The sequence below is a fragment of the Podarcis tiliguerta genome (genome assembly GCF_965153285.1).
Source record: "Podarcis tiliguerta genome assembly, chromosome: 9".
In the NCBI taxonomy this organism is placed as follows: Eukaryota; Metazoa; Chordata; class Lepidosauria; order Squamata; family Lacertidae; genus Podarcis; species Podarcis tiliguerta.
Window position 1 is genome coordinate 58,455,085 of NC_139542.1, and position 19,664 is coordinate 58,474,748.

General features: G+C 43.2%; 3 protein-coding genes across 19 annotated transcripts in view; 1 reads left to right on the forward strand and 2 right to left on the reverse strand.

Moving 5' to 3' along the window:
* LOC310685618 (uncharacterized protein) overlaps window positions 1–19,664 on the reverse strand; it is an 850,221-nt gene that overhangs the window by 453,704 nt on the left and 376,853 nt on the right. The gene's annotated exons all lie outside the window — the stretch shown is intronic.
* The window catches only part of ZAR1 (zygote arrest 1), a 30,757-nt gene continuing 11,093 nt past the window's right edge, over window positions 1–19,664 (forward strand). For 2 of the 3 annotated variants that reach the window (XM_083458417.1, XM_083458416.1), the window contains exons 1-3: window positions 1–2,052; window positions 5,517–5,609; window positions 5,706–5,780. In XM_083458417.1, coding sequence (XP_083314543.1) covers window positions 1,276–2,052; window positions 5,517–5,609; window positions 5,706–5,780 — 945 coding nt within the window. In that variant the 5' untranslated portion in view covers window positions 1–1,275. Of the gene's footprint in view, window positions 2,053–5,516; window positions 5,610–5,705; window positions 5,781–7,390; window positions 8,446–19,664 lie in introns of those variants that run through there. The other variant, XM_083458415.1, reaches the window with a different exon arrangement.
* FRYL (FRY like transcription coactivator) overlaps window positions 10,523–19,664 on the reverse strand; it is a 144,310-nt gene continuing 135,168 nt past the window's right edge. For 12 of the 14 annotated variants that reach the window (XM_083457763.1, XM_083457761.1, XM_083457760.1 and 9 more), the window contains 5 exons: window positions 18,641–18,709; window positions 15,312–15,329; window positions 14,433–14,543; window positions 13,371–13,567; window positions 10,523–12,550 (listed from right to left, as the gene is read on the reverse strand). In XM_083457763.1, the coding sequence (XP_083313889.1) occupies window positions 12,295–12,550; window positions 13,371–13,567; window positions 14,433–14,543; window positions 15,312–15,329; window positions 18,641–18,709 (651 nt within the window). In that variant the 3' untranslated portion in view covers window positions 10,523–12,294. Of the gene's footprint in view, window positions 12,551–13,370; window positions 13,568–14,432; window positions 14,544–15,311; window positions 15,330–18,640; window positions 18,710–19,664 lie in introns of those variants that run through there. The other 2 variants (XM_083457765.1, XR_014515334.1) reach the window with 2 other exon arrangements.

Consider the following 19,664-nt stretch of genomic DNA (forward strand, 5'->3'; position numbering starts at 1 on the left):
GCATTATTAACTCTTCAGGGTAGATACCTGGTAGCAAAAATCTGCAATCTGTTTTAACAAAGGAGCTGGACCTGTGATGCATATCTATTGTAACCATTCTCTAAGATGCCAAGTAAGGGTATTTCTTAACCCTTTAACCAGAGAAGCCAGGAACTGAATTCTGTTCTGTTTGCATGCAAAGCATACATCACTGAATACAATATGTGCCCTCCTATTTCTGTAGGTCATGTGGACTTGCTTGGGAATCAAAGCTAGGATTTCATTGGTTCACCAAGGTTGTAATCCCAAACATATTTACCAGAAAGTAAGTTCTACTGAATTTAGTGGGATTTACTCAATTAACTTTGTTTAGTATTAGACTAAATGGGAACGTACTATGTGTATATTGTAAAATATTACTAAAGTCTGAAATGCCATAGCATTAAAGTTTGTGGGACCACTTCAGAGGTAACCAAGGTAAAATAAATCGCGTGTGGAATGTGGCCTAGCGGCGAGATTAATAAATAATATACAGTACTTGGTATACATATAGCACAATCCAGTACATGCCCATTCAGAAATAAACCCATTGAGTTTCAGTCTGTTTACTCCCAGATAAGTGAGTGCAGGATTGCAGTCCTGAATGGTTTGAACAGCACTGATTTCAAAGTAACTTTTCCCCGTTTACAGGCGGACCTTTAGTACATTTACTGAGAAGTAAATTCTGCTGAGTTCAGTGGTTCTTACTTCCATGTAAACGGGCCTAGGATTACAGCCTAATTAAGTTTACTGTCCCCTTTCAATGCATATTTGTCGACCACATGGGAATTTTAACGCAGGGCGCTTAACCATTTCTGCTACTTTCTATTATTGTTTGTATATGACATCAGAAAACCGGTTAACAGCCGAGTCCTCTGCATGCTTACTCGGGAGAAAACCCTACAGCGTTCGGCGGTGTTCATTCCGCAGTGAGGCTGCAATCCTGCGGACACTCGTGGCAACAACGCGCCGCTAAATCGAGGGGCCTTTTGTTGCAGAGTAAACCACCTGCTGCTGCAACAACAGAGCGGGCCGCGCGCGTGCATGCATGCATGCTTCCTCCAAGGAAAGCACCCGACGTTAATTGGCGCTTGCTTCGAAGTAAGCTCTCATAGGCTTGCAAAGCTCGCTCCACGAGACCCGCACAGCTGTGCCGAGTGACTCTCATTTGGGTCTCCCGGGAGAGGAGGCTCGCTTCCCCGGGACCCGCCCAGCGGGTTATTTAAGCCTGGTCCGTGATGAGCGCAGCCCGGGGCAATGGCCGCTTTGGTGGACGACGCCATGGAGAGCTACTCGTCGTACCCTTCCTACAACCCTTACTCCTACCGCTACCCGAGAGGCAAAGGCGGGCAGGGTCCTTGGAGGCAGCGGGGCGGCTACTTCTCCGGTTATGGGGAGACGGCGGCGGTGGCGGCCGCGGCGGCCGAGTACTTCGACAACTACCAGCGGGCGCAGCTGAAAGCCATCCTGTCCCAGGTGAACCCCAACCTGACTCCCCGCCTGCGCAAGGCCAACACCAAGGAGGTGGGCGTGCAAGTCAACCCGCGCCAGGACGCCTCGGTGCAGTGCTCGCTCGGGCCGCGGCCGCTCTTCTTGCGCCGCCGCGCCGTCGAGCAGGAGCAAGGCAGCCCCGTCAGCGGCGGCTGCCGCTCCGTGCGCTTCCCCAGGACCATCGCCGTCTACTCGCCCGTGGCTCCGCGGCGCCTCACCACTTTCCTGGAGGAAACCGAGCCCCCCGACGGCCCCGCCGCGGCCTCGACGCCGCCGCCGCCGAAAGCCGACGAGGCGCGCGCCGGCGGGGAGAAGGCTGAGGGCCCCGCCGACCTGCAGGAGGAGCAGCGGCCGCCGCCGCCGCGCCCCAAGGCCGAGAGCAAGGAGGGCTCGGGCCCAGCACCCGAGGGCGGCCTGGAACAGCCGGAGAAGCCTCGGGAGGACGGCGAGGAGGCGCCGCCCCAGCCAGAGGAGAAGCGGGGAGACCAGGCTGCGGAGAAGGAGGGACCTCGAGAGGAAAGCAAGGCCCGCGTGCGCTTCCAGGTGGGTCCCTCGGCGGCCGCGCTCGCCTCGGCTTCCCGCCTATTTCTTGCTTCTTCAGGAGTTTTCCTTATTTCCCTTGTGCGCAAGCGGAGGGTTGGGTTTGGTTTTCTTTTTAATAATAATAATACTAAGGATGCTAATGTTTAAGTTAAATTTTATAAGAACTGTGATTTGGAAAACCGTTAAAAGGACATGCAATGAAATTCAACCATGGGGAAGCGAGGAAGTCACTTAACAATGTTAAGTGTAATTTTTAATAAGTCTATGAGTTGTGTTTGTTTGTCTTACGTGTTTATAATGATGTGAAATTTTTTTTTAAAAAAATATAAAATAAAATAAAGATAATTTTTTTAGTAATTATACCCGCCCATCTGGTTGGGTTTCCCCAGCCACTCTGGGCGGCTCCCAGCAGAACACTAAAAACACCATAAAACATAAATATTCCCTAAACAGGGTTGCTTGATTTTATTTTTTAATTTTTTGCTGCGCTTCAGTGAAAGTCTCAGGGTGGCAGTCAAGAATACGGTGAAAACACGTTTATTTATTTCTTGAATTTTTATACCGCCATGTAACCACAGGCCTATGTGCAGAACAATAAAAGCAGGAAGGCATAAAAGTGGACAAAAGAATGCATAAAAAGGACATAAAAAATTCAGCTGAGTGGATGAAACTTAACCAGCCCCTTCTGCCCTATGTTGTCTGGGGCTCCTGTGGGAGTCCTTATTTGTGGGGTGGTAGTTAGTCTGCTTAGGCCAGGCTTGGCCAAATTGTGTGGCAGAAACAAGCCTTACTTTCCTGAATGAAGAGTAGAGCTATCCTTCTGCTCTTGTAAGTGAAAACTTGAGTTTTAGAGAGCCTCAGGGCCCAACAACAGGCAATGCATTTTTGTACATAACTCTTCTTGGACATGTTTACTTAAAACCAGAAGCAGCCTCTGGGGGGCTTTAAAGTCTGGGCAAAAGTTTGCATTGTAGGAGCCAACGCCAAGGGGCCTCCCCCCCCCGCAATAAAATAAAATATTTGAGGGTGTCAGCCCCCCCCAAGGTTGATGGGCATTGCCATTCAAATGGTGCCATGTGATTGATTATATGGGTTGGGGTTTATCTACCTCCCCAATATTTTATTCAAGCCCCCCCCCCCCCCGTGTGGTAGGATGGCTTAACCATTTCCCTCTCCCACGCTGGGACTTGTTGTGGGGGGGGCGGGGAGTTACCTGCAGGTGCCTTCTGGTTAAGCAAAATTCACAAGGCTGTATGCTATGCATCAATTTTAGTCTTGTAAGACTTGTACAAGTTTGGCACCTGCACTGTCCGTTTTGGCCTGAGGCCGATTGTGATGTGCTTCATTGGGCAAAGGCAAGCTGTCCTAGGCTCTTCATGCAGGCATAACGAGAATCCTTGGATAATTCAAGTATCTGATTCAGAAGAGCAGAGGAATTACCTGCTTATGGCAAAGGGAGCAAAGTTGAATATCGCCGTAGAGTAGACCCTGTGGTGTTGGTTTCGTAGGAGCTTTTTGTGCTTTATGGGTTCTTGGCTTGGGCCAGTGGTGGGGAACCTGGGAGACTCCAGATGTAGCTGAGCACAGGTAATGCTGGCTGCGACTGGTGGGAGTTGGAGATCAAAACATCTGGGGGGGCCACATGGTACCCACCCCTGACTTTTCACAGTTGCTCATGTGCAAGAAGGAGCACAGAAATGCAGTTAATTGAAATAATCCCTTCATAGTTCTTTGTGGCTGGCCTCAGAACCTCATGCATTATTGTGTATGGAGAAACTAGACTAGCCAGGAGACATAGGATTGTGGGGTTGGTGGGGAGACCCAAAAGTTCCATTTAGTACACTCTCCCTGCCTCTGCATACCAAGCTGCATCCCCACAACTCCTCTGGTGTGGATTGGCCCATCACATCCTGAGAACATGTGGATGGAATGGAGAGCAGAAATGACTGGTTTTTTTCCCCTTGTTTTCCCCAAGTTTCCCCTTGAAACTTGTTTCAAGCTGTGACACCCTGTCTTCAGCAATCAAAGTGGCTGGCAGTAGTTTATCAAGACAATACCAAAAAGCCTAAAATGCAGCCTGTGCAATCAAAATGGCAAAAGATGCGTGTACCAAAAAACAGTGCCCAAAAGCTCACTGAACGCAAGTCTTTGCTTGTGTTCCAGTGGGTGGAAATGGAGCCAAACATCTCTGGGAAGGTTATGCCAGTTTCTGGGCACTGTAGGAATAAAAATGGGGGGGTGGGAGGGCCTGCCCGCTTGCTATTTCTCAGGGTGGGGAAGTTGGAGCAGGCCTTAGGCAGGTTTATGTGAAAGAAGCCGGTCTTTAAGATACTCTATAAATAAATGAAACAACAAATAAATTGGTTACCAAATTAATTGTATAAAATTGGGAGAAATGTGACTTGATCTATTGTCTCTAGTCAGAATCCTGGTAGCTGTAGTTTGAGCAACCTGGAGATGATTTCAAAAGCTCCAGGCAGGCCCATTAGAAGTGTATTACAGTAATTAACCTAGAGGTGATTAGCATATGGAAGACGCAGGCCAGGTCTGGCTGAGTTAATGAGTAGGAAGCTCAGTTCATAGAACTACCTACATTGCTATGGGGCACTGACACTCTCCATCTCCTAGTGAAATAATAGTGTTGCTTTATTCAAGAGTGTGAAGAAAATATTGCAGAGAGAAGATTGGCCAGTTCTTACCCTCAATATAGAAGAGAGACAGAACTCTCTGGATTTAGATTGAAAGTGTTGCTTAAGTTGGAGGTTAGTTGGTTACTGTTCTTCAAGGCAGGGTTAGAAACTCATAAACTAGGTACCAAATGGTTCCTTAAACCAGGGTTAGTCACCAAACCGAAATGTCTAGTTGCCATTTTTGGGCTAGAAAGCTGAAAAATTGTATTTTTCAATACAACTTTTTGGTTCCTGAAATTCATTGCATTGTATTTTATTTGCACAATCGGAATGAATTTCAGGAACCAAAAAGCAACACTTTCAATAAGTGTTTAATGATGTAAACCTCCAGAATGTATTTTGTATAGTTAAGTTTCTACCTCTATCTTCAGTACATTGTGTTTTACAGTGGTACCCCGCAAGACGAATGCCTCGCAAGACGAAAAACTCGCTAGACGAAAGAGTTTTCCGTTTTTTGAGTCGTTCCGCAAGACAAATTTCCCTATGGGCTTGCTTCGCCCATAGGGAGTTCTTGCGAGTTTTTTTTCCTTTTTCTTAAAGCCGCTAAGCCGTTAATAGCCGCTAAGAAGAGACTCGCGGAACGGATTAATTTCGTCTTGCGAGGCACCACTGTATTTTATTGCTGTGGCTAGTGCTTGGTGCAAATAAAGATTTTTCTGATCCTGATTCTTCAAGCTGCTGCCAGTTGCTCTTAAGGCACACCAGGTCAGGGCTTGCAACAGGCTGCTCAACTTGAGATGTCAGTTCCCTTACAGTTTGGTTTATGCTCTCTAGTTCCTAGAGCAGAAGTATGGCTATTACCACTGCAAGGACTGCAACATCCGCTGGGAGAGTGCCTATGTATGGTGTGTGCAGGGCACAAACAAGGTGAGTATTGTCACGAGAGCAGTGGGTGGTGGTGGTCTTGTCCTTTGGGTAAGGAGTTGCCTTCATGCTTTTCTCCTTCTCCCCACCCACCCTCAGGTTTATTTTAGGCAGTTCTGCCGAACTTGCCAGAAATCCTACAATCCCTACCGTGTGGAGGATATCACCTGCCAAGTAAGCAACTCTTAGGAGGCCATTGAAGGCAAAATACTTTCCAAACATACTGTTTTCAGGCATTAGGTATCTCTCTGTCTCTGTCTTTTCTACTGCTTGTATTTGGATAGCCATACTGCAGTATAGAATACTTGTGCCCCTGTGAAAAACAGGTGTGCTTATATAGAACCAGATGCAGCATCCTGCTCAGTTGGCCCTTGCCTATCCCCTATCAGATTTTGAGATGTGCACTTAGTCATGAAGAGCATGAAAACCCTCTAAACCCACTAGAACAGCATTTATAGTTTAACTTGTACATTCTGCACAGCACATTCTGTACTTGAGTATGTAGATTTAATTGGTTCTCTTTCCTGTGCAAGATCAGTTCTCACTAGTGGTGATACCTGAATTTAATGAGAATTTAATTACCTTTTAACTTTGATTGCACCAGGATGGCTAATAGGAAGGATAAGTAAATTGGAAGGATGGGGGAAATTAATTGTTCATTGAAAATGCTCTTAATCTGTTGTACAGTGTTGGTGATCTTATAGTGATTTTGAGTGAACTCAAATCAGTTTCTTGGTTCGGAGGTCATGTGAAACACTGGCTTAAGAAACCAGGATATTTAAATTGAAGCTGGGTGGGTGATTGAGATGGAGGTGCTTGTTCCAGAACTACTATTAAACCATGGTATATTTGGCTGATGATTTGCAGTCCCAACTAGGCCATGGTGTATATCTTTAGTTAATACGGCCCCATGATTGGTTTATCTTTGGATACTTTGTGGAGTGGTTTAGGTTTAATGGAGGCATGTTCTACATGTGGTGGTAGAATGAACGGTTGCTTCAGACAAATGGAGGACTTTGGAATGCTCCCTGCGTAATTGTTACAAATATAGTCCAGCCCTTTGCTTGCTCTCAATTTGCTTTCAATTGGAAATTATGTTTTAATTATTATTTTTTTATGTGGGAAATTTAAATATCTGATCCCCAGCTGTGCATTCTGCTACATATGTAGACATATGTAGGATTTAAGTTCAAGATGCATCATTTCCCCAATGGGAAGTCTTAAGAGCTTACTGGATCAAGCCCCCCCAGTTTAGCATCATGTTCTTCCAGAGGCCAACCCAGCTGCCTTGTGCAAAGCCTGAAAGCAGGACCTGAGCACAACAGCACTCTTCCCACTTGTAGTTCCTGACAGCAACTGATATCCAGAGATATATGGTTACTATCAGCTGACAGCCTTACCTCCATGAATTTGTCTCATCATCTTAATGGCATTCACCACTTCTTATGGGAGCCTTATACAAATATTTGGAATTGATCTTCCTTGTTCTGCCTAGAGAGAAACTGTGCTTCTGTAGTTGGGGTGTGTGTGGTGGAGATGCAACAATAATAGTAGTGTTAACAGTTTGCTTTAGTAGTTGTTGTTGCATCCTATTATTCATGAGTCTTCCAGTCACTGAAGAGGTGACCCAACAGAAAGTGGTGCTTAGGTTGGAGTTAAAAAAAAAAGGGCATGGAACCTGTGACCCTTATACCTATGCAGGCTCCTAAAGCATTTTTATCTGCGGAACTTGTACATGGATGCTTGTAGTTTCAGATACTGTGCCTCTTTCTGTCCCATTTCAGAGTTGCAAGCAGACACGGTGCGTCTGTCCTGTGAAATTGCGCCATGTAGATCCCAAGAGACCCCATCGTCAGGATCTCTGTGGAAGGTGCAAAGGCAAACGTCTCTCTTGTGATAGTACATTTAGTTTTAAATATATTATTTGAGCAGGAGAGTAGCGAAATAATCCTTAATATAAATTTGCAATGACGCAGATATTTTGTTTGGAAACAGCAGGCTGCAGGAGTGGAAAGCCTGCCAATGAAGCTGTAGTAAAGCAATTGTGAATCCTAATGCAACCTAATGTCCACTTCATTTTTTGTAATTGTATTAAGGGGGAGGGACTCTGCCTGGCATACTGTGACTCAGCTAGATTTTTTTGGAGAGAAGACGACTTGAAAAGCAAGTTCAGCAAAAAAAGAGGGGGGTGTTGCTGGTGATGGGAGAGCCTTATTTAAACCCTCCTATCCATCTGTGTACCAGTCTTCTTCCTTGTTACCCTCTTGCTAGGAAATGCTTCTGTGTAGAACCTAATGCACACTTAAGTGGCTCCAGACTGGAAAATGTAATTGTATGTATGAATTTCACATTGACAATTGCTCTATACAGGGCAGGTAAAGTTATGGGAAATAGTTAAAATTTCTGGAGAATCAAATACAGAACTGATATGGGAAGGGGTGGAATAGCAGTGAATTGTTTAATGCTAGGAGGCAGTGAGGTATAGGCCTTTAGATTTCTTCAACTGAGGTGTACTTGAAAGGGTGAAAACTAGACAATTGTTCTGGATCTAAGTTGTATGCATAACTGAATATTGATAGGTACAGTGGGTACAGTATTTGGTACAATGGGAGAACTATTTCCGACCAATGCCAGTTTAAGTTTGTAGGTGAGTGGCAGGATATGTCTAATGGCTGGCCATCATCCAAAATTGAGAGATTAAGATTCTCTGTCTTGAGCCAAGAAAGTGAACGGCATGCTTCTAAATGTTACCTTCAACTTTCATGATGATGAGGCGCTATCTGAGTGAATGTATAAATAAAGGGATTGTGATGCTTCATCACGGCTTGTAACTATTTCATTTCTCTCTGTGGGTGTTTTCATTCAAAGCGAGTGACTTTTTCCTTTGACCCTTGCCTTTAACCCCCCCCCCAAATGGAACTTTGACCTGAACCCCCCCCCCCAAAATGGGGGTAGATCATTGGCAGATTTTAATTCTGAAAGTAGATCACAATCTCTTGGGAGTTGGCCACCCCTGCATTATATGAATGTTCCCGCAGTGATCCCTGGGCTTCCGTGCAACCATTCCTGTTAGGAAGTGAAGCTTAAAGCTTCAATTTGCCATTGTTTCCTATTACATCTGAATACAGAAGTCTGTTGGTGGTTGCAAATGGAAGCTTTAAACTTTCTATTCTAGTACAGTGGTGCCTCGCAAGACGAAAAGAATCCGTTCCGCGAGTCTCTTCGTCTAGCGGTTTTTTCGTCTTGCGAAGCAACCCGATTAGCGGTTTAGCGGCTATTAAAGGCTTAAGGGATTAGCGGATTAGCTGCTAAAAGGCTATTAGCAGCTTAGTGCCTTAGAAAAAGGGGGTGGGGAGCGAAAAAAAATCGGAAGACATTTTCGTCTTGCGAAGCAAGCCCATAGAGAAATTTGTCCTGCGAAGCACATTGAAAAACGGAAAACCCTTTCGTCTAGCGGGTTTTTCCGTCTTGCGAGGCATTTGTCTTGCAGGGTACCACTGTACTTGGACAGCATATGAGCCTAAGGCTCACTGTTGCACATTCTCAAATGGAAACCATGCTTTGCTGTTTTACCTGTTACATACTATGCTATGTCAGTATAGTTGATACAGTATAACTATTTTTGATGGAAGGCTAGGGAATTATTGTTTGGCTAAAGCAGTTTAAGATTATCAGAGGCAGCTGAAACTTTCACTGGCCACATTACTAGAACTACATGATCTGTGCTGCAGTCATTTTAAATACTAATATGTAGTGTTGTTTATACTTCCAAATTGCTGTGTATTGCCAAATACCTGCTTTCTAGTATCAACTTTAAGTGCTAAGGTTCTGAAGTTTCAAATGGCTTGCTTGATACACTTTACCCAGGGCTTGCTTCTGGATAGAAGCTAGTATGATTGCAAGAAAATAGGTTGTAGTGTTAACTGGGCACACTCCAACTCCTCTTTAATACCTCCCATCAAGCAAAACTGCCCCGTCAAGTGATTACTAGTGTATTCAATGTGTGTCATGCATCTTACAGATTTTGTTGTACAACATGTTTTTCAGTGATAAAATATATTTCCCAACTTTTTTAAAGTCCAGCAGTGCCACACAGGAATACATGTTGCAATTTTGTCCTGCAAATATTTCCTTCCTGGTCAGCAACGGGAGTGGGGATGTGGGATATTGAATTCACAAAGGGATGGGAGATTTCTCCATAGTCAAGGCCTTGTGCTGCTGCTAATGATCCCTTCAGCCACTCAAGCACCTTTCCCTATTCTGTGTAGTAGCATCTCCTTAGGCCCAATCCAATGAAAAGCATCTCTGAAGTCCCAGTGATTTCAGTGGGACAAACTTATAAATGAAAATAATGTTTATTCTTATCTCACTGATTGTTCCAAGTACTTGCATGCAGATCTACCTTATACATCTTACTCACCTTGCCTGCGTTTGAACTAGCACTCCAGGCTCCCAAAGTTATGGAGATCCTTTAACTGGAGACACCAGAGATTGAATTTGGACTCCAATGCATTTATCTAATATATTCTACCACTGAGCTATGGATCTCCCCCCCCCCCCATTGGCACAAAAATGAGTTTGGCTCAATTCTGAACTATCAGTAACATATACAAATAACTTGGGAGAACCACCACATCATGCAGAGTTTTGGAGCAGCTCCCCCTACAGTTTGTTTATTTACTATCTACACTTACACCTAGCAAGTCATGCAGTGCAATTACAGCATTGCATACAACATGTATGTTTGGTTAGAGGATGTGTATTGTATTCTTTGTCACTTATTATAGCTAGTCTATTTATAAGCATGCTAAGGTTGTCAAACTGTATGCAGGACTTCTTAGAATAAAGCATAAAAGTGATATTCCTATTTAAATGTTTGCATACCCCACAATTCTTTTCAGAAAATACACAAGGTAGCAGATATGAGATTTTATTTTACCAACCCTCCCCAAAGCAAAAAGAAACACAAAAAGGCCAATAGAAGATGTAAAAAGTATAATACACCACTAAAAACTACACATCCCCCTTTTAAAAGTGTATTAAATAATTAGGAACATAATCTACAGTACCACAGAGCCTTCAAAATAATTAAATTATATCAGGGTAAAAAAATAATACAGTGATTATGAATGTGCAGATTTTGAAAAGTAACAGAACTTGTGTCAGCAGTCCAATGGTATGTGCACAGTGCCTTCATTTAATGTATTTCAGCATAATTAAATGTCTACTCCATTTCCCCAGTGGAAAAAAGGCCATGCTAAGAGATTTCGTGTCTACATTCTACACCCTGACATTTCAGAGCCCAGGTTTTTTTTTGCTTTAACATCACAGTGGGTAGGAGAGATGCATAAAATACAGGGCATTTGTTCCTTCAGGAATCATGAGACATTCATACTTTTTTGCTTCTAAAAAAGTTTTGGTTCCAATAGAATCCAGTTTATTTTGTGCTACAAGATTTTGACAAGGAATTCTAAAGTATATTGTAGGTTTTGGTAGTCAGTGGTCTCTCCCTTCTACAGTCCCAAATTCCTAAGCGTTATCATGAAAATACAAGCAAGTTTACACCTTTTCTTGAACTCTAGAATACACAGATGTAGATCATGTATTCCATTAACAGCCACTATTCTCTCCCCCTCCCCCCCCCAGCTTTATACACTATTATCATGTAACAGTGCATTGCACAATTGTACAAGAAAAATACTGGATTTTACACTATACAATTTCTAGAGTATGTACAGAATAAAATAAGTTAACTTTTCTAATGAGTTGCTGAGGAGCAACATATATCTTTTAATATACAGTTTAAAGTCTCTGCAGGCAGCTACTTTTTGGTTAGTCGTTATCAATATTTGTAATAAGCGCTGATCAGAGAACTGAGCAGCATTCCAAACGAGTTAGATATATTATTTCTTTTTGAAAACTGGATAATTCCAGTTTAAAATATTATTAAACGCCATAACATTTACAGACTAAGGAGTTAAATCTAATAAAATATTTTTTTTCTTCCAAAAATAATCTTGCAGTGCTTTTTTAGGCATGCTCAGACCATATCAAACATCCATACCTTCAAAATGCAATTGTCAGATATCCATTCATTCCTACTTTCACACATAATTCACCATTATAGACGAAGGTAGAGTAAATACAACATTGATAAATCAATGGAGTCTGCAGTCTTTCCAGCTCCAGTATGACAGCACATTCCTCATGACATTGCCAAGTGTATTAATTTGGCATCACCTGATGATTTATTTGCTGCTTGAAAGCGAAGAAGCCTCGCAGGTCTTCAGCCAAAATAACCAGCCTTGATTTTTAGCCTCATTTACCTGCTTTTAATTGTCTCACTATCAAGAGGCCATTATTGCAACAAGTCTTACATTTCTGTTTTTGAAGACAATAATGCATTTGCAGGCATTGTTTTTAGCCCTTTTCTTCGAATGCAGTTTTGTATATAGTTATTTTCAAAAAGTGTTCATACTGTCCATACACAGCTACTGTTTAAGAAAAAGTTAAGGTGATGGCTATGAGGTTTCAAAAACCTTCATTTCTGAATAACATAGCTTGCTCCCAGTACTTCACTGGTCATCACAGGTATGGTTTCTGTCACAAACAGCAAGTTTCAACAGATATGAAAAGGTGCTTGATAATATTGAGACCATTTCAGTTCTTCTCTGTGGGACAGTAGTTTTTAAAATCCAGTGCTCAAACTTCCCACTGCTGTATGTTTTGCCAGAAGCTGATAAGACTGCACCATGCGCAGTGACTCCCGGATCTCTAAATTTAGTTCCATTAGTTTTGAGCTGGCTTCTGACATATCTTGTTTTGAGCCAACTACTGCAAAACTGCCAGTCTGGCCCAGGGTCTGATGACGGAAATATATCTGCAACAATGTTTGTACTGGGTCATCTTCAGAACTGCCAAATATGTCATTGGGCCAAATACATCTGGAAAAACAGAAAAGATGCATTTAATGTCTTCGTCTTATAAAGAAGTTTATCATATTTCCATTTTTTAACAAAGTAGGCTTGCTTCAAAATTCTAGGTTAAAAACTGTTATGCCTTGCAGCTATGAGAGAACTTAACTCCATGTTTGGAGTTACATTCAATTGTACTGATAAAATAAGAAATATACCGTATTTTTCTCCCTATAGGACGCACTTTTTCCCCTCCAAAAATGAAGGGGAAATCTGGGTGCGTCCTATGGGGCGAATGCAGGCTTTCACTGAAGCGTGGAGAGCGAGAGGGGTCGGTGTGCACGACCCCTCTCGCTCTCCAGGCTTCAGGAAGACATCTGCAGCCTAGGCATCCCTGCGGGAGCTCCTGCAGGGATGTCTAGGCTGCGGATAGCAGCCTGCTTCCCGGAGCGTCGGGCACACTGAAAGCAGAGCGCCCCTCGCGCCGGGCAGACATCCGCATCGTCGGGAGCCCTCCAGGAGTTCCCCGCAGGGCTCCCCACGCTGCGGATAGCAGCCTGCTGCCTGGCGCGAGGGGCGCCCTGAAGCAGAGCGCCCCTCGCGCCGGGCAGACATCCGCAGCGTCGGGAGCTCTCCAGGAGTTCCCCGCAGGGCTCCCCACGCTGCGGATAGCTGCCTGCCGCCTGGAGGGTTGGGCGCCCTGAAGCAGAGTGCCCCTCGCGCCGGGCAGACATCCGCAGCGTCAGGAGCCTATACAGAACGGAAAATACGGTACTGATGTAAGTAAGCCATTGCATAAAGGTCCCTCTCAATTTTATCCTTTTCAAATGAGAATATTAGCAAATTGTACCTGAAAGCTTTGACCTGTACTATAGCAGACATAAACTCTTTATTCCTCAAAGTTTCAATGAGAGAATGAATGGCAGTCTCAGTGTTGGCTTGGGAAGCTTCTGGAATTTCCATTTCTTCAATACCACTGTCAGAAGCAGTCTCCGCTTCCTTCAGAAAGGCTTCTAGCTGTGCAAGCTCCTCTGACATGTTTATTACCTAAAACAAAAGAAGATAGACTTAAGTTTTTGTACTAAAAGCAATTTAAGCAGCGGGGACAGAGGTGCTTTTTTTAATATGTAATTGGGGCATATTTTGGGTTAAATGCTTGCTCACAGAAGTACCTCAAGCACTTTATTCTGCCTTGATCAGACCACACCTGGAGTACTGTGTCCATTTCTGGGCACCAAAATTTAAGAAGGATATTGACAAGCTGTAATGTATATAGAGGATAGTGACCAAGATGGTCAAGGGTCTGGAAACCAAGCCTTAAGAGGAATGGTTGAGCATGTTTGGCCTGGATAAGAGGAGACTGAGAGCCATCTAGCTAAAAGGCTGTCACATGGAGGATGGAGCAAGCTTGTTTTCTCCTGCTCTGGAGCGTAGGACCCGAACCACTGGCTTCAAGTTACAAGAAAGAAGATTCTGACTAAATGTCAGTAAGAGCTGTTTGACGGTAGAATGGAGTTTTTAAAACAGAGGTTGGATGGCCATCTGTAATGGATGCTTTCATTGAGATTCCTGCATTGCATGGGGTTGGACTAGATGACCCTCAGGGTCCCTTCCAATTCTTAACTGCTCACAATATAAACTTGGAAATTTTGGTATATGTGTATCAGAAACTTTGACATCAGTCCAACTGCAGCTGGGTGATGGTTGAAATTATAAAGTGACAATTGGTTATGTACCATTAAATATGCATTAGAAGACAGAGTACAGAATGCTCATAATGGATACTGATGTCCTTTACAAATGTGATTAACCTTGTAAGTCAGATTGTTTTATCCTCTTAAAACAAAACTGACAATCTCAAGCAGTTCACTTTTAACAAACACTATTAAAAACGTTGTGGTATTTTCTTTACCTCTGCCTCTTTTTTAACTACATCCACTTGGCTGATAAGTTTACAATATGCTTGGAAGAGAAGCAACAACTGGAAATGCAGCTTATATAGCCTCCGGCACAACTCCAACTCCTGTAAATGAAAAAACCAAGGTTATTATTTTAAATTCAGTATATTAATCAACTATATAATAATCAGACAATAAAATAACACACTGCTTGTCTAGTGAATAATTTGCAATATAAAAAATAGTTATTTGCACAAGCTAATGCAGTAAGAAGCTGATGAAAGCTCTAGATGTATAATTAAAAAGTGGTGTTGCCCTTATAACTTTACCTTTTAAGAAGGGCAATTGTATTTACAACAAAGAAAACAGAAAGGGATTCTCATGACATTTCAGAAATGCCATGCTCTAGCAGGGAAGAAATTGCTTCTATTTCCACTGGTGATGTCAGTTTTAATTCTAGGCCACATATCAAAATATGGTATTTATGTTCAAGCACATTGTTTCTTCCCACAGTTAATACATTTATTAAAATATACACTCTTAAGCTTTCCAGTTCTACAGTAGCATGACAACTGTAAAAGCAATAAATTCCTGAACAAAATTGCAATATTACTTCTCTGCATATTTTCACATGTATCAGAGAGGAGATGGGTGTTAAGATTGTTTTACACCAAAGCAGCAAAGCAAATGGTAATGGAATCACTTGCTACTAATCTACCATCTAAAAGGGGCTGGCATTTTAAGAGTTAGAACTATATAGGTAAGTGAAGCAAACACTATTTCTGTAATCTAAATGAGACACAGCTATATCACAAATGGACAAAAGACAAAAATGAAACCAGTTTCTTTACTGGCATGGTTAAATATTTGATAAATCAAGAGCCATCACTTACTGCTAGAATTTCCAAATGCTAAGCAAGAACGTGAGCAGGTCACAAAAATACAAAAGGAAAAAAGATCATGAATTAGTATAGAATATCATTTTAAATAGGGTCTCAGATGTCCCATATAAACTAAAAGAAGAATAACGTTCAAAGAAAGCTTCACTGTTTGTAAAAGGTCTAGGCAGAATTCAAAGATAACTGAATTTGTAGATGTACTACTTGTCTTGCTTTCATGCAATATGACAAAATTATATAGCGTAAAGTAGAGGGTATTTATAAAATTCTCACATTTAATTGGAAAGGAAAGAGCTGCATGCATATATTCATTAAAAAGATTTTAAAAAAAGAAACCTCATGCATTTTAAGGCATATCAACACAGCCAAATGATTTCCTATATTAGCAGACTACAGAGTTTATGTGCAGATAGACTGGGACCCAAAATGGAGAGAGAGGGAAAGGCAGGATAAGGTTTTCTACGAGATAGCAAGCATCCATCCTTGCAGAAAGAAATATTGGGGAGGGATTCCCCCCTTTCCCCTAAAACACACACATACAAAAAACAACAACTGGGGCTGGGGGCTAAGGGCAATGTATATATTCTGCTCTCAACTGGCCAGGGCTGAGAGGAAGCAAGAAAACCTGCTTGGAGCCCTAACAGGAAGGAGGGGGGAAGGTTTGGCTTGGAGGCTGTGCACCATAGAGTAAGCGTTCTCTTGGCCAAAAAGTTTCACCTCCAAAGGATCTTTTAAATACAGAATAATGGAATCCCATGGTGTATGTGGAGACTTGACCTTAGAGGATGAATGGTCCCTAGAGACCAATTGTCCCCCTTCATTCACTAGATATTTTCTTGTAGATAAATATAGTTAAAGGTAAAGGGACCCCTGACCATTAGGTCCAGTTGTGACCGACTCGGGTTGCGACGCTCATATCGCTTTATTGGCCGAGGGAGCCGGCATACAGCTTCTGGGTCATGTGGCCAGCATGACTAAGCCGCTTCTGGCAAACCAGAGCAGCGCACGGAAACGTCGTTTACTTTCCCGCCGGAGTGGTACCTATTTATCTACTTGCACTTTGACGTGCTTTCGAACGGCTAGGTTGGCAGGTGCAGGGACCGAGCAACGGAGCTCACCCTGTCGCGGGGATTCGAACCGCTGACCTTCTGATCGGCAAGTCCTAGGCTCTGTGGTTTAACCCACAGTGCCACCGGCGTCCCCGTAGATAAATATAGCTTGCTTCTATTAAAACTCAAGTACTGGGCCCCACTTTTGTCGCAGGTTTGTCCCGCAGCCAGCTCTGCTCCCTAAGCCTCTCCACACACCTGTATTCAACATTACGATCTTTGGCATTGCGACTGTGTTAGCACAGCTGTGGGAGAAGCCCCGTTTACCTAGAAACACCTCACCCATTTCCCCACTCTTTCTCCAACTGGTGGTCTTGCATTGCAAGGAATCTTGACCGCACACCAACAGAGCAGGCAAACTCTGCTAACCCAGCAAAGGAGGCGATAACAGGGCCAGAGGAATGGGGCAAGGTATGCTTCCCTTGCAAAAGATGCAGAGGATCAGACTCTGTTTCCCAATACATTTTTTGGGCAACAAGTGTTTTGTTTTTCAGTAAAAGTTGGGGAGGGCAAAACCTTCCAGAGTGCAGGCTCTTTAGAAACTTCCGTACATTAACCTTTGGTCTGACCCCACAAATGTTAGAGGATAAGCACAGAAGACAATACTGTCACAAGCAGTTTCATCACCCTGATGCAGTTATGCTCTATGCACCACCGGTATTCCACTTTCATCGTCAGCTGAAGTTATATTTATTTATCCTGGCTTTGGGGGCTTTCTAATGCCAGGTGCTGCGCCGTTTGTTTCTCATGTTGCTACTGCTTTGTGATTATTTGGGTTTTAATGTATGGAGCTATTTTTATATTGTATTGATATATCTCAGGTTTTATTTGCAGTGGAAACCACTTTGTGGTTTTCTTCTTTTTAGCGAATAGTCAACAAATACAATTAAATAATAAATACATTCATTAATAAGGGGAGAAGAAGGGGAAAAAACCAGAAGGTATGAAGTTAAAGTAAAAAACCGAGAAGTCTGCTGAAAACAGCTCTGAGTAGCTCTACAAAAACCCCGCTTCTAGCTACATTTTTTTTTGGCCCAAGCACAAGGTAAGCCCCATATAGAGTGCCTTGCAATAATTAAATCTTGCCTAGTGCCTGTACTATGGTGGTAAAGCTCTCCCAGTCCAGGAACGGCTGAAGCTGCCATGCCAAGTGCAGCTGGTAAAAGGCCCTTCTAGGCACTGAGGCTACTTGGGCCTCCAGTGATAAGGCTGGATCCAGAAGCACCGCCAGGCTGTGTAGCTGCTCCTTCAGAAGGAGAGCAGCCCTGTCCATGGCAGGCAGTCAACCAATTTCTTAGACGTGGGAACAGCTCACTCACAGTGCAACCATCTTGCCAGGATTCTACCTCAGCTTATTTCCCCTCATTCATCCCACCATTGCATCCAAGCACTGCATATCCTCTCTCGAGTCAAATATTAGAGAAATATCACCAAGCGTCATCTACCTACTGATGGTATCTTGCCCCCAAACTACTCCCAGCTGATTCATATTGATATTAAATACCATTGGCAGCACCCCACAGTGTAACCATCAGGGTGCTAAAGAGCACTATCCTCGTAATACCATGACAGTTGCAGGCCTTTACTTGAAATATTGTTCTTATTGTTGCATACTTGGTAATATTGTGCTGTGTGGTATTAAGTATTAAAAAGCCTTAGCAACAATGTTCCTGTAGTGCCTTCTTTCATGCACCTATTAGTTCCAAGTACTACAGCTGTATTGTTCTGGAAAGCCCTTTGCAAATACAACAGGCAAGATTTTCATCACTCCAGTAATTGTTTTAAATGTACCCTTCTAGACGGGTCATAGGTATGTGCCCAGGACTAATTAGATTAGATCCAGCACAGCTTCTGGTCCAGACAGTAATTTATCTGATGAGCAGAGATGCAGCATACCAATTCTCTTGCTTGCAACAGCAGCTGCATAAAAGGCAGACGTGTTTTGGTACGCAGATGCTATCTGTCCTGCTTATCTGTTCAGTGTTATTAAGCCCAGACCCAGAGCCTGGCTCCTCACTTCAATAAGATGGAGAATCCATTATTCTCAGGCCAATGCTTCATAAAATTCCTCAGATAGTTGTGATAACTGAAATGAAAACCTTTACAAGTAATCTTTAATCAGTCTGGGAATATGACTGCTACTGTGGCATACACAAGGTTTTCATATTAATGAATGGCATAAAATGGACCCAGTGACCAGGGCCCGACACCTACCTGAGCATCTGTAGTGGTTCCATGAATACCATCATCTGTACCAAATGTCCTCTTGCAATCTTTCAGCCACTACAAAATGAAACACAAGGATGATTACAAAACAACAACAACCCAGTGATGCTTGCAAGAGCCTGAAGAACAGAGAGACTGTATTTTGTGTGGACCATAGAATTATCATAAATACAGCCTGCTGATATAATGGACATCTTGTCAGATAACATCCTTATTCTTTCATATTTGAGATGTTTATTCATGGGGGTGAAGGAAAGGTTCGTTTTTAGCCGGGTAGCAGACAGGACTTGGCAGAAGCCAACTTTTGCCAATCCGCTGTTGCAAACTCCCCCACCAGGTACATCTCTGGGTACAGGGGGGCTGCATAGGGGAAAAGGAATTGGCAAAAGAATGCCCACCCCTTCTTCCTCCAGTGGGAGTGTTGACAATGAGCCAATGTAATACTGGTTTCTTACTGATCTCTGAAGTATAAAGTGAAAGTTATAAAAGAGAAGAAAATATCTGCCATACACAATCCAAAAGAGCCTAATGGCAAGTAAGTGAGCTTGAAGCTGACCTCAAGAGGCAGACAGGATTCTCTGACATAGCTGACTCCTAGAGGCATATTACATTTTGATACCACCTGCTCTACTCGTGAACATTAGGTTGAGTTGGAGAGCTTGCACTGAGTCTTGGCTGAATCTCAGCCTGCCCAAGTAAAAGTGATAGAAATATGAGGGGACAAGCAGTAGTGCCAGCTGCAGTTAAACTACTTCCTCCACTTTAATATACCAGAACGCAATACTGCCTTTTCACACCAGTTGGTATTTCATGGTTGCAATCCAAGACACTCTGTTTGCCCAAGCTGAAATGCCCATAGAGCTGCTCAGTGAAGAGGCTTTGCCATGGTCTTTAATGCTGGAAGCAGCTGTGTGTGTCCTCTCACAGATCCGCCCAACACAATGGAAGTGCTTGCATACATAGCAGTTCCCTGTATACATCTATCTTCCTACCTGTTTAAGCAGCCTCTGAA